This window comes from Arachis ipaensis, chromosome B7 (genome assembly GCF_059453495.1).
Source record: "Arachis ipaensis isolate K30076 ecotype BB chromosome B7, ASM5945349v1, whole genome shotgun sequence".
Taxonomy (NCBI): domain Eukaryota; kingdom Viridiplantae; phylum Streptophyta; class Magnoliopsida; order Fabales; family Fabaceae; genus Arachis; species Arachis ipaensis.
In genome coordinates, this window is record NC_142442.1 from 8,458,538 (window position 1) to 8,472,930 (window position 14,393).

Here is a 14,393-nt window from a genome sequence, read left to right on the forward strand (position 1 = left end):
AGAGATCTGCAGAGAAGAGGTTTAGAGACTTGTAGTACCGGAGAAGAAGAAAATGAAATGGGCTGGTCAGCTTGGGTAGGAACATATATATATATATATCACACTCAAATTGGACCATCCAACTGCTTGCATGGCCATTCGAAATTTTTTAAACTAAAAAATCGAACAGTCCGATTACTAAACAGTCCGCCCAAAAAATTTGAAACCCATAAATCGCTGGGTCCGATTTGGGTGCTCTTCGAATATTTTTGAATGAAGCCCTAAAATCGATCGGTCCGATTTGGTTGGGCCAACGAAAAAAATCCCCCCATGCAACAAATCGCATGGTCCGACTTCTTTGCACGCAAAATTACCGTCCACAAGTCGGACGGTCCGATTTGTGTCCCCAGCCCTGCAAGAAATCGGATCGTCCGATTTCCCGCCGTCAGCTAACTGTCGTCACACCCGTATTAAACACCTACAAGCTCCATAAACGGGCGTTAAACCAAACCTTCCCTCATATGCAAAAAAAATTAGCCGAAATTCGAAAGTATTTTACTGGTTTACATTTTTTTTTATATTGTTGTTTTTGGTTTATATTTGGACTACACTTTCGAAAGTATCTACCTTGGTTGTTTCTGGTTTTCATGAATACGGTTTTCCATCCTAGATTCGAAACGATACTCGATTCTTGATTCTAAAATTGATCAAACGATTCACAATTTGACAACTATTTATGACATTGTGTTGGTTTGAGTGAAGCATAGAAACACAATTTTTATTTGAATTGCATCAGAAAAAAAGTCAAATTATATTTTGAAAAAAATCCATAATTTAATTATTGTCAAGAAATAACATCAAGAAACACGTACAAGCCCATGCCCCAAACAAAAATATACAAATGGAGGAATCAACTTTGCCAATCAACAAGAACAACATAACCTACCATTTTACAAAACATATTTTACAAAATCAGACACTTTAACACAAACTTTCACTTGGCTAACAAGAAAGCAATCATCATAACAAAAATCAATGAAGAATGACAAGACGCAATAAATTAATGCAAGAGTTTTGCATATTATGTCCCCATGCAAAGGAACTAGGATTAGATTTATGTCCTTTTCTTACTAGGCCTTCCCAATGATATTTGGATGAATCCAAACTTTTTCCTCTGAGCCATAAAATGCTTTTGATGATCCCTATCTGTTTCAGGATTTGAAGGAAGAGTAAGATCTTCCCTCAACGCTTGGAGCATTTGACTCAATGCTACCTTCTGTCTTGCAGCATGCTCTTCCATCTCCTTTGTTGCAGTGTAATCTTCAGGAACTTGCTTTCTGCTGAGCACATCTCGCATTGAAACTGTGGACTTCAGGACACGTTTTCGGTCATTGTTCGCTGTTGTTGACCTCGTCACATCTGGCAGAGAAGAATCCTGACAGCATCCTGTGTAAGCAAAGTTGTGATTGATAGATCTATACATTGATTGTCCCTTCATATCATCCTGAGGAATCCATTTCCGAAGAGCCTCATTCGCAGCATGCTGCTTTCTGTTTGCAGTTTCAACACTGTTTAAAGCCTCAGTTAGGCGTTGTTTGCTAAGCAGAACTTCTTCTGTTGCTTCCTCCAACTTCTTCAAAATATTCAATTTAGAAGCATTTATTTCATCGATTTGAAATCTCGAATCTACTACCTTCTTCAACGTAGACTCTTCTGGTATTTGAACTTCAGGATTTAGAGGAGTGTGCTCTCCTAATGCAAAAGTCACTCTCCGACGTTCTGGTAGAACAAGTCCAGACGGTATCTCAGCACCAGATAGAGCCTTGATTTCGGCAAGAGCAATAGCTTCGGCTGCCCTCGCAGCTTCTTCCATCTTTTTAGCTGCAAACCACCTCATCTCAGCAGTCTTAATGCTAAGTATGTTCTCTTCGTATGATAATGGCTTTGAAACTTCAGATCTTAGTGTTTCGACCATTCTATTGCTTTGATCAGCATCAGGTTTGAAACTCACCAAAATGTTCCCAGGATTATCTGAAGTGGAACTTGTTTTCATAGGAGCCGGTGATGGATTCAATCTTGCTTCTTCTTGTGCCCTCGTTTGTGCAGAGACAGCTGCAACCTTTGATGCTAGCTTCTCACGCGTCCTCTCAAGAAAAAGCCTCTCCTTCTTCATCTTCTTATTCAGAGACTCAACAGAAGATTGAATCACCCCAAGATCATTTATGGTTTTGCCAAGGTTCATCTTAGCTTGTTCCAACTCGATAAAGAATTGATCAGATGATGTAGCAGAGACAGAGCCAGGGCTTGGATTCTGCAATCTTTGTTCTTGATTGCCAGCAACAGTTCCATAATTTTCTTGATTCATCTCCTTAACAACAACAGGGGTACCAACATGTTCATTGTCAGTTGCAGAACACTTCAATGCTTCAGTTTGTAGCTGCTGCTTTAACCCCTCCACAATCCTTTTGGTAGCTGCCAGTTCTTCGAGCACATCGAGTGTTTCGAGTTCTTTCACTATCAAATCCTTCTCCAACTTGGCTGCTTGTTCCTCCACTTTCTTTATGTCAAACTCCTCATCACTATTCTGCAAACAATAATCTTCAACACATTAGAGAGAAAAACAAACACACAAATTCATATTAAAGAAAACACTATGCTCAAAGCCTCAAACAGAAAGGCTGGCAGAAAGAGTAAGCGAAAATCATAAGCATATTTCCAAGGACAAATTCAAATGTAAAACCTTTGAAGTCTCAAATAACTACAGCACATATCAATAGAATGAATAATAAGAAAAATAACTAAATCTTTCTCTATCAACAATTGATCATCTACAATTCCAACATTGTGTTTGTGCTAAATACTACTGAATAAAAGAATTAAATTTTCAATGTGAATTGAGAAATTTAACTCCATAAGCTCATGAATATCAAATAATGAGATGTAAAGTAAAGAACAGTTCCACCATTGCAACTTCAAGCACAGAAACTTGAACCCTAAAAAACTCGGAAACAAAAACCTGTATCATGTAATCCTAAATTTGTTTTAGGAAATAAAAAAATCAACGCATTGTTCAAAAGTTCAGTTCACAGAATCACTGCATTTTCATTTCTGACCCTAAAAAAAGAAAGAAAAAAAACCTTACATGCAGCCAAGGTCCGCTTCCTCCAAAACGAGTAACCGCCTCTTTAACCGATCCAAACGGCGGCGAAGTATCAATTTCAGCTCTCAAACCAACCTTCCTGATTCCCGAACCGGTTTCACCACCGAGATTTGGAGTCTCCTCAGCCATTGTTGCCACACACCACCGAGTTTTGCAACAAGCTTGGAAACTCCCTTCGACTTTGACTTCTGTAGTGACGACGCGTTCATTCTGAAATTTATGGCAAAAATGAGTGAGTGTGATGATGGTGGTGGGGAACCGAGTCCCGAACTCGGTAGTGCAAAAAGGGTGGCGGGTCAGTGACTCGGGTCCACGCTGCTGCTTCGGGTGAAAACGGAAAAAGGAGAAAAAGAGAGGGAAAGAAGAAAAGCACTTCGGGTGCAAACTTCTTTTTTTCTTTTTTGGAGGTTTGTTTTAGTGTGGGTCTGGTAACAGGGGAGTTATGGTGCGCGCTTTGATTTGGTTCGTTGGTGGAAGGAAAAGTCAAAGTTTTGTTAGTTAAGTGTTGAGATGAGTAACCAATGAGTTTATGACACGTTGGATTTTAGTTGGGAGGGGGCTTATTATGGGATTTTTTTATCTCCTTGATTGGGAGCGTGATTTGCGGCTTCGTAAAAAGCGCTTTTGTTAAAGTTAATGAAAGGAACGAAACGACGTCGTACTGGTTGCCACTTGCCAGGAGATAAAAGATGGAGATTTTGTAAGGAAGAGATGTGAGGGATCATGTACATTAAAAAAACTAAATTGTGTTAATCGATTAAAAATTATAACTATATATTAGTTAACTAATTTAGTAAAATTATTTTAAAAATTATATTTATATTTTTTAAAATTAGTTAATTGAAACTAAATTTAAAAAATTAATTTTTAATTGATTAACCAAAATAAGACTAAAGTTAAAATATTAATTTTTAATTAATTAACCAAAATCAAAACTAAATTTAAAAAAAAAAATCTAATTTCAATCTTTAAATTAAAAAATTAATTTAAAAAAGTGTTTTTTTTTTTTGTAAAAAACCAATTTTTTATTTAAAAATTGTTTTTTTCAAAAACCAATGTTTTATCCAAAAATTAGTTTTTTTAAATTGATTTTTTATTTTTATAATCGATTAAAAATTAGTTTTTAAATTTTTTAATCGGATAATAATTAGTTTTATTATATAAAATTAATTTAATTAATTAATTAAAATTAAATTTTAGTTAACTAAAAAATAGGTTTAGTTTTTGGATTAACTAAATCATGTACAGAAATTATTAATTTATTATTGATATGCACCATGTATATTGTTGTAGCTAATAAAGTTGAAAATAGAATAAATTGAGGAATAAAACTTAAAATTATTATGAAATTGAAGGAAAATTTATTTCATCATCAAAAGTTTTATTAGATTAAAAAATTTAAAATAACTTTTTTTCTGTTGAAATAATAAAAGCCTCTTAATTTTTCATATTTTCATAGTATTTTTCAATCTAATTGGATAAAGAACATTTTATCAAAGATTTAAATTTTATTTAAGAATTTGACATTAATTACTGAATTGTTACATACATGAGACGATATTCAAATTATCTAAATTTACTCAAACTAACAAATAAACTGATTGCATGACTAATCTAATTTATTTTTTGTTGTCAATATTTTTTCTTTTGTTTTGTTTTTGGTATTGCCAACCTAATTTAGGCCTTTTTTTTTTGTCATGGCACATGGCTAAATATGCCTGGTCGAGTATAACCCGTCCAAGTAACATCCGAAAAGAATCGAATTTCCAACCTAACTCAATTGTCTTGAGTTGAAATCTATTTTGCCCCTGAAATTTTCGACTGGTCTCAATTTTGACCTTCAAATTTATAGTTACCCAATTAACACCTTCAAATATTATATTGTGTCCCACATTTGTTTCTGTAGCTATTTCCGTTAACGGAGATTTGATGTGGCACGTTAAGTTGACAAAGTGTGTATCCACGTGACACCCAGTTTATCAGAATGGATGTGTGATGAGTGAATGACGTGGCAAAAGTTGAATGAACTCAATTTCTCTAGCAAAGTCTCGAACATATTGGGAAAAGAGGGTTGCAAATTGAGTTCATTCAACTTTTGCCACATCATTTACTCATTACACATCCATTCTAGCAAACTGGGTGCTACGTGAATACACACTCTGTCAACTTAACGTGTCACATCAGATCTCCGTTAACGGAGATAGCTACGGGGGCAAACGTGGGGCACAATCCAATATTTGGGGGTGTTAATTGGGTAACTATAAATTTTGGGGTCAAAATTGAGGCTGGTCGAAAATTTCAGGGGGCAAAATGGGTTTCAACTCCAATTGTCTTTCTCAAAGGTCTTCGGATTAGCACCATTTCCCAGGACGCCCTCAAGGTACCACCGTCTTCCTCGTTAGCGACGTCGTCTCCTCCGTCGGCCTGGTATCAGTTGTCACCACCGGCTTCCACTGAAGGTTGCATTGATACTGCGCCTTCAAGCCCACAGTGTTGTTCCTCTATTCCCAAGAATCGTCGTCGTTGCTCTCTGGTTGCCCCTTGGTGCACCACCTCGCCGCCGGTTGCATTGGCTCCTTGCCTTCGAATCTAGATTTCGGAGACCATTGTCCTCTGCCTTCAATTGAATCCTACTCCCTATCCCTTGCTTGGTCATCCGGTGCTTCGAAACCCAATTGTTGCCGTCATGCATCCTGTTGCCATCGCAGGTTATTGGCGCTTTCACCGTCGATTTGCTACACCTGAGACCGATGCTGCTCTTGATCTGCTGAGATATCGTATCTCCGTAACTCTTTCTCCCTAATTGAGGTGCTAAAGCGAATCTTTCTGTCTTCTTCTGCTCCACCAAGTTGTCGTTTCCTCCTTCTTTAGGATTCTTGCTATTTCTCCCTATGGACGTCGGTTCCAATCACTGCTAAGTCTTCCGCTGAGCATGAGAATGGCCACATAGTGAGGCAGTTGATTCGCTTCGCGTGGTGTCCATGTGAATCCCCACCAGAGACTTCCTGCTTCATCTCCTCAACATCCATCAGAAACAGATTCACTTCCCCTAAGCTGCCTTTCGATTTCAATAATTGGAAAGAGTGAGCAATTTGATTCTATCAAAACATTGCTTAGTCCTAAATTTCTTATTATGATAATTGCATTTCTAATAGCACTTGCCTTTGCTGTCAGGGCTGAGCAAGAAGCAATTTTCTCTGCTGCTACCAATAGAAGCTTTTTATTTGTGTCTCTGATCACAACCGTTGTTACTGCCTCCCCTGTGCTTGCTTTGAATGCTGCGTCAATATTAGCCTTTAGCCAACCCTCTGGCGATACTCTATAGGTAATAGGCCTGACTCTATCTCTGTTGATTTTGTGCTTGTTAATTATGTCTGATTGCATAGCTTGTATGTATTCATGTTCTCCTATTTTTGCTTTCATGATAGTCAAATTAAGATTCACCTCTTCTTTCTGATATATTGCTCTTATTCTTGTCTTCCAAATCTCCCAGCATAAGCTTGCAATTCTGCTAATCATGATGTCTTGTTCCTCCCCTTCGATTTGTTTTATCTTCAAAATATTTTCTAAGAACCAATTTCCAAAAGATGGAACGGTTTCCTCTGTTGGCATGCATTGACATTGAGCTCCAAACCAAGTGGTCCTGGTTCACGAGCATAGTAGAATGGCGTGTTTTGTTGTTTCCTCTTCCTCATGAAAAATATAGCATATTGGTGTCCTAATTATCTTCCTTTTGTATAAATTAGAGTTTACTAGTACAATTTTGAGAAGCTTTCCACAAAAATATCTCAACTTTTTATGGTACTTGTAACCCTCATATACCTTTCCATAATTTCCTCCAATCTGCTCTAGTTATTGAGCTTGAAGGCTTTTATTGCTGTTTCCCCGCTGTCGTTTCCTTTCTTGCTATGTAATACCCTAATTTATAATGTATATCCCATCCTGTTTATATGGCCAGTATAAAAAATCTTCTCTTGACCTTAAGCTGACAAGCGTTTAAAAATTTTTTTGAATCATATTTTGGAAAAATTCTACTTCAATCTTAGCTCTATTCCACCTTTCTCCTCTAATTATTAGCTCACACACCCTCCTATCTGTACTGCCCATCCTATCATTGCCCCTCGTCATGCCTACAATCCAAATATCTTTTCCTATTACTAGTTTTTCTCCATTTTTCATACACCATTTGTCATTTCTTTTTAAAAAATCCCTCCTTATTAAAAGGCTTCTCCACACTCATGGTAATTTCTTTTGAACCTGTGCATGCCAAAAGTTCGAATTGGAAAAATATATGGATTTTAAAATTTTTTACCCAAAGTGCCTCTAGTTCTTTAATCATCCTCCAAGACTGCTTTGCTAGGTGGGCCATATTCTGATATTTAAAATCTTTAAATCCTAATCCACCCTCCAGCTTACACTTGCTAATGGTTTTTCAATCCTTCCAATGTATGCCTCAGTCTCCACCTGGTGATGCCACCAAAATCGGACAATTCTTGTACTTAGTCTTTGACAGAAATTGTTAGAAAACATAATCACATTTATAGTGTATGCCGGGATAGCTTGTATCACTGACTTTATTAAAACCTCCTTACCTACTTGATTCAAAAGCTTTTCCTTCCATCCATCCATTGCATCTTATTCATAACTCTCTTCAATCTATCCTAGAATTTTATTTTTTTTATCTTTTTCATTGGGCTGAAAAACCCAAATACTTCTCTGGATTATCCCAAACTGACATTCCTAAATTTTTCTCTTTGTTCACCCTTACTTGTATTGGAACCTGTCTTCCGTAGGTGATCCCTGTTTTTTTTATATTAATCTTTTGACCTGAAGTTTCAGTATATTCATTCATGATAAGCATAATCTGGTAGATTTTCTCTTCTTTTGCTACGGCCAAAATAATGCAATCTTCTGTAAAGAAGGGATGAATGGGAGTTGGAGTCTCTAGTCTGATTTTAAATTCTGGGATTCGGCCATTTCTATGAGCTTCTTCCAAGAGGATGGAGAAAAATTCAGCCGCTAAGATAAATAAGTATGGTGATAAAGGATAACATTGCCTAAGCCCTCTTTGCGGATACATTTTTTGTGTTAAGTTCCCATTCATTTTGAATCTATAATTTGCACTCCTAACACAAGTCATCACAAGTTGCACCCATTCTTTTTGGAATCCAAAAATTAGAAGGATATTTTTCAAAAAATCCCATTTCAGATGGTTGTAGGTCTTATTCATGTCTAATTTGATCACTAAATTTTCTAAAGCTTCTTTTTCTTTTTTTTCTAAGCTGTGATATGCTTCTTGAACTATAACTATGTTATCCTGAATTAGTCTCCACCCACAAAAACACTTTAAATAAGTGAAACTAACCTGTTAAGTGATTTTCTTAGTCTCATGACCATAAGTTTTGCAATAATTTTATAAATGTAATTACAACAATTTATCGATCTCAAATTATCGAGATTCTCTGGATAAACGCATTTTTCTTTGTTTTTGGTTTTATAGTTAAAAGCCTCTTAAATTTACTCACTTGATATATGTTTCTTGGTCTTGTACTTTTTCTAGATCAAATCATAAGGTATTTCTTCAAGGCCAATACTATGGTGATGAAGGCATATTGATTATTTAGGTGATGAAAGTATGTGGCTAAAGCTGCTTCTATACGCGTGGCATCGATGTTGAGAGAAACCTCAACAATTGCTAAATCAAAGTCAGAGCCATACGTCATGTTGCCATTTATTTTATTGTGATTAGCTTAAGTTAATCTTAATATTAAAGATATTAATTCGTGGGCCATTTTTGCATGGGCCTATTGCTTTTTTATGCAAAATGTGGATATGGGTTTCATTGTTTTTTATAATCTAAGAAAAAAGATGTTACGGGTTTAGGGTCAATTTATTTTTTGGTAATCAACCAAGAAAAAGAAATATTAGTAGCAATGAGTAAAACTGGAAAAAATTAGTTGCTAGCAAACAAAAATTTGATGGAACGACTAACACTAATTAAATGAGTGAAAAAAAAAAAAAATGAGTGGAAAATTAGAAAAAGTGGCCATAACAGGAAGAACAATAATAGCATTATAATAGCAACAACAACAATAATGGCAATGATGATAATAATAATAATCGGTAATATTAGATTAAAAAAAATTAGTCAAAATTTATTTTATTCAATATTTATTAATTATTATAATATTAATAAATATTAAATAAAAAAAATTCTAATTGTTTTTAATTAATACTAATATATGTTTCCGTGTCTGCATAGAATAATACGTAAAATTATACAAATTTTTTTTATTAAAATTTAAATAAAAAATATCTATAGTAATTATTATTATTATTATTATAAATATTTTATAACTTAATAATATTAAAAATAATTAATATTTATTTTAATCAATTTAGATTGGGTGAATGATCATTTCATTTGTCTATTTAAGCAAGTATTTAGAGTTCGAATATCGTCTTGTGTGTATAACAATTCATTAGTTAGCGACAGACCCTTAATAAATAAAGCATCAATATGTGGTAGATTAGTCATCGACTTGCCGAGTTAGAAAATCCGTAGAAAAAAATTATATTTGTCTCTAAAATAGATTAATTTTCCATTAATAGTAATACTTATGGACTTTTGTTTTGTTGAAATTTACTTGGGACAATTTTATTTGTTGTTATCATATTCATTCTTAAAGTCAAAACAACATGATCAGCATTGTTACTTGTTAAAACTTCACATTTTATGAAATGATTTCTAAATTTTCAAATTCATAAACTTATGTCACTACAAAAGTTATTAGATCGATCGATTAATATTTCTTGGTAACATATTATATCGAAACACTATTGTTGAGTATTATTTAGTGTGAAGAGAAACCAATAACAACTTTTGTTATTCAATATATAATTTAGTCTATTGAAAAATAAATTAATATTTTCTAAACTTGTAAATATATTTTTTTCTAATTTTTTATATTATTTTATTTGACAATATTTACCATTAAAAATAACAAATGACCAGACTATTTTACAATATCTGTGATGTACAAAGTAATTTCTTATGTTAAAATTAATTCTGGTTAGTGAGATAAAATTTAAAATATTTTTTTATTTTCTTACTCAAATTTAAATTTAAATTTAGAATTAATTAACAACTCATTTTTTTAATTCCAATAAAAAAATAAATTGGTTCGATACAAAATATTGAGCATTTAATAATTTCAATCATTTAAATTTTAATTACCAAAAATTAGATTAAAAATTAATTATAAACTTAATAATCGATAATATATATATATATTAGTACGTAAATAATAATATTCAATGTATTAATTATTTATTTTTTTGACAGAATTAATGTATAATCTATTGATTGATTTATTAGCTAAAATTTTTTCATAAACTTTGTGATATGTGAAAGTAGTAATCTTATTTTTTATTATTATTTAAGAAATTCTTCACAATTTTTTAATTATGTAATTAACTTAATTCATAACCTTTATTATTGCTTTTATACTAAAATAATATCAATTTATATTATTTATATATTTTTTTACTGCTAATAAATAAATAAGTATTTGCACTATTATACTTATTGTCCTAGATAATGATTTAAGATCTATGATTTAGGGTCTAAGATTTAGAATTTAAAATTTATTGATGAATGTGTTGAGTTAAGTGATTAAAAATTAGAGATAAGGTTTAGGATTTATTGTGTGAAATTTAGGGTTTAAGATTTAGAGGGTTATAGGTTGAAATGTAGAGTTTGAAGGGTTTAAAATTTAATAGTTTATAGGATTTAAAATTTAGGGTTGGAAATAATGGTAGAGCGACGTTTACCGGAAGAGGGACACTTGCCTCCACTGAAATTGTAAAAGAAGATTATATATATATGCCTCTTTGTTTTATTTTGTTTGTCTCAATAATAAAATATAAATGACTTTTTTGAGGTTTATGTTAAAATATTTATTTTATTAAATTTAACCATATATTTGTCTTGTTAAATTTGATTTAATATCAAAATTTAAATAAAAATGAATAAGTAGTGATAATATATTTATTAAAAGTGAAATCTTATAAGTAGCTGTCTTCATGTGAAATTAATCGTTAAAATTTGTTAAATGATGATTTAATTAAACTTGTCAAATCTTCTAACGATTCTCAAATTGCAAATTTACACAAAAATATCTACACATGAATTTTGATCTTTTTAAAAACTAGCCAACTAGTTTTTTGGAAATAATTAACCAACTTTTAACTATCCACATTAACCAATGTTGTTTTTTAATTGTATAAATTCTACTTTTGGAAGGTTTAAGATTTAAATATAAAATGAAGAAAACTATTTTAGAAAAGTTAATTGACATTGATTAAAAGAAATAAATTTCCTAATTAATATTTTATTGATTTTTTTTATTTTAACTCTTATACATAATATTCTAAATATATGTAAAAAAATTCTACTTAGCTTATACATGGTTAAGGGTTTATGATTTACGGTCTTAGATTTAGAATTTAGAATTTATTTATTGATGAGTGTGTAGAGTTTAGTGATTAGAAGTTAAGAATATCGTTTAGGGTTTATCAGGTGAAACTTAATGTTTAAGATTTACAAGGTTATAGTTTGGAAGGTAGGGTTTGAAGGGTTTAAAGTTTAATAATTTAGAGGGTTTAGAATTTAGAGTTCAGAATGGGGGCAGATCAACATTTACTGAAAGCGACGTACTTATCTCCACTGAAATTGTAAAAGATTATATATATGCCCTATTTGATTTATTTTATTTGTCTCCATAATAAATTATAAATAACTTTTTTGAGGTTTATGTTAAAATATTTATTTTATTAAATTTAACATATGTTTGTCTTGTTAAATTTGATTTAATATCAAAATTTAAATAAAAATGAATAAGTAGTGATTAAATATTTATTAAAAGTAAAGACTTATAAGTAGTTGTCTTCATGTGAAATTAACAGTTAAAAACTGTTAAATGATGATTTAGTCAAACTTGTCAAATCTTCTAACGATTCTCAAATTGTAACTTTACATAAAAATAAACTTCCTAATTAAAAGAAAAAAACTTCCTAATTAAAATTTGATTGAATTTTTTTTATTTAATTCTTATACATAATAGTCTAAATATATGTAAAGAAAAAAAATTGTACTTATTAGTTATGGTTAAGGGCTTATGATTTATGGTTTTAAATTTAGAATTTAGAATTTATTGACGAGTGTAGAACATATGTTATAATTCGTTTGATTAAAATAGCATATGTTGTAATTCAATTGATTAAAATATTCGTTAATAATGATTTTTATACATATTAGTGATAATTATTTTATTATTACAAAAAAATAATAATATAAAATATATACTTATTATGAATGTAATAGTCTTTATTTATTTTCAATATTTTAGGTTACAATCTACTAAAAATATGCTTAAAGTCGTTGTTAACTTAAGTATTGGAATCTCTTGCATGTACCATCCTTCATCTTCTTCCAAAGAACTCAGACGGTAGTACCTCGGCTCAAGAACAAGCAGATGTTGTCTCACAAAGAGTCTGAATCTCACATCCAGACCCAAATCACCGTTTCAGGTAACCATCATAACAAATATTTTTTATATATATTTAATAGATAACAAAAAATATTTAAAATAATTAAAATATATTTCATTAATAGTAACGTATATATCAAGAAAGAATTTTAAGTTTATTATACTGTATTTTATGTATTTTTTATTTTTTAGTATTAATAATAATATGTTTATCGTTAAAGTAGTAAGTTGTATTTATTTTTAATATGTCATCATTAATCATGAAATATATAAAAATATTAAATTAAATATTTTGTAATAAATTAAAATTTTAAAAATAAATTAAATTTGTTATGTTAATAATAAATTTAAATATTAAATTTTTATTTCTAATAATAATAATAATAATAATAATAATAATAATAATAATATTATTATTATTATTATTATTATTATTTTCGTGTGCAAAATTACAAAATGATGTTCAAAAATTGAAATTGGAGGGCGGAGAAAATTATTTCACCTGCTAAAATCGTCACTTTTTTGTTTAGAGAGCGGGAAACGAATTTGGACTGGTTAAGTCTATTCTCCAACTTATTTGAACAAATAAATGTTTGACATTCACTTTTTTTTTTTCTAACCACCTCTAACACACCCTAAAACTAACCTTTTATAGCCAAAACTCCTATCAATCTCAATCACCAGTCACGTTTTTAGTTTTATTTTATTTTTTTCTCTAATCTTAATTCAAATATATATCTCTTATTTAAGGTAGAGTACTTTATTTTCACCACGAGGGAAGAGTACTTTATTTCTTCCTCTACAATCCATTTAATAACATCATTTAGGGCCAGTTTGGCTAAACTTTTTAAATAAGTTATTTTAAAAAAGGAGTTTAAAATATAAGAACTTTTATTAATAACAAATTTTAAATAAATTATTTTGTGTTTGAAAAGTTATTATAGAAGTTCTTATTTTAAAGTTGTGCATTAAATAAGAGTGATAAAATAGCTTTTGAAAATAAGAGAAGTCATATTTTTTAACTTTTTCAAAAACTCTTAAATAACTTTTTGAAAAGTGAAAAGTTTATTTAAAAAATTGTACCAAACACTATTAATATAACTTTTTATAAATTAAAAGCTAAAAAAAAAGTAGCTTTTGGAGTTTTCCAAACAGACCCTAAAGGTGGAAGGATTAGGAATGAATTTGACCGATAAAAAGACAAAATGGAGACAGATAGTGAGCCAGTGACACGTCTTGTCAAAAGTCGGATAAGTCTGCGTAGGTAAAATTGTTAATGTTATTTAATTATTTTTGAAGAAAATAAAACGTCTCTTTTTTATATTTGTAACAATATGGATCTCAAATTTTTGGGCCTTATCATGTGGGCCTTATGCCAAGTGAAACAAAAGAGGTCCATCACAGAGAAGGTGATGGCTTATGAAAATTTGGTGTGCCTGGTATCTAATCTTACACAACACGCTTTCATACCTTCTCAGAGCTTGGAAAAAGGTAAATGGAAGTCCCAAAAATTGACGACAATGGAAATGAAAGCCAACGACTAATGAAGAAAGCAAAAGAAGCTGAAACTTTAAGGTAGGTTGATTCATCGTTTACACTAATTCGTATTTAGAATCTCACCTTGTTGAGTCTAATGATCGAAGTCATTTACTCGAGGTTTTAGGGACATACATACAATGGTCAAGGACGACGTTAGTGGAGTG

General features: G+C 31.1%; 1 protein-coding gene across 1 annotated transcript; it reads right to left on the reverse strand.

Moving 5' to 3' along the window:
- Nucleotides 1-793: 793 nt before the first annotated feature.
- Nucleotides 794-3,549, reverse strand: LOC107609309 (WEB family protein (DUF827)). The gene is made up of 2 exons (XM_016311212.3): nucleotides 3,122-3,549; nucleotides 794-2,563 (listed from the first exon to the last, which is right to left on the reverse strand). Exons 1-2 carry the CDS (start codon nucleotides 3,266-3,268, stop codon nucleotides 1,094-1,096), a joined length of 1,617 nt encoding a protein of 538 aa, XP_016166698.1. The 5' UTR covers nucleotides 3,269-3,549; the 3' UTR covers nucleotides 794-1,093.
- Between the last annotated feature and the right edge of the window lie 10,844 nt (nucleotides 3,550-14,393).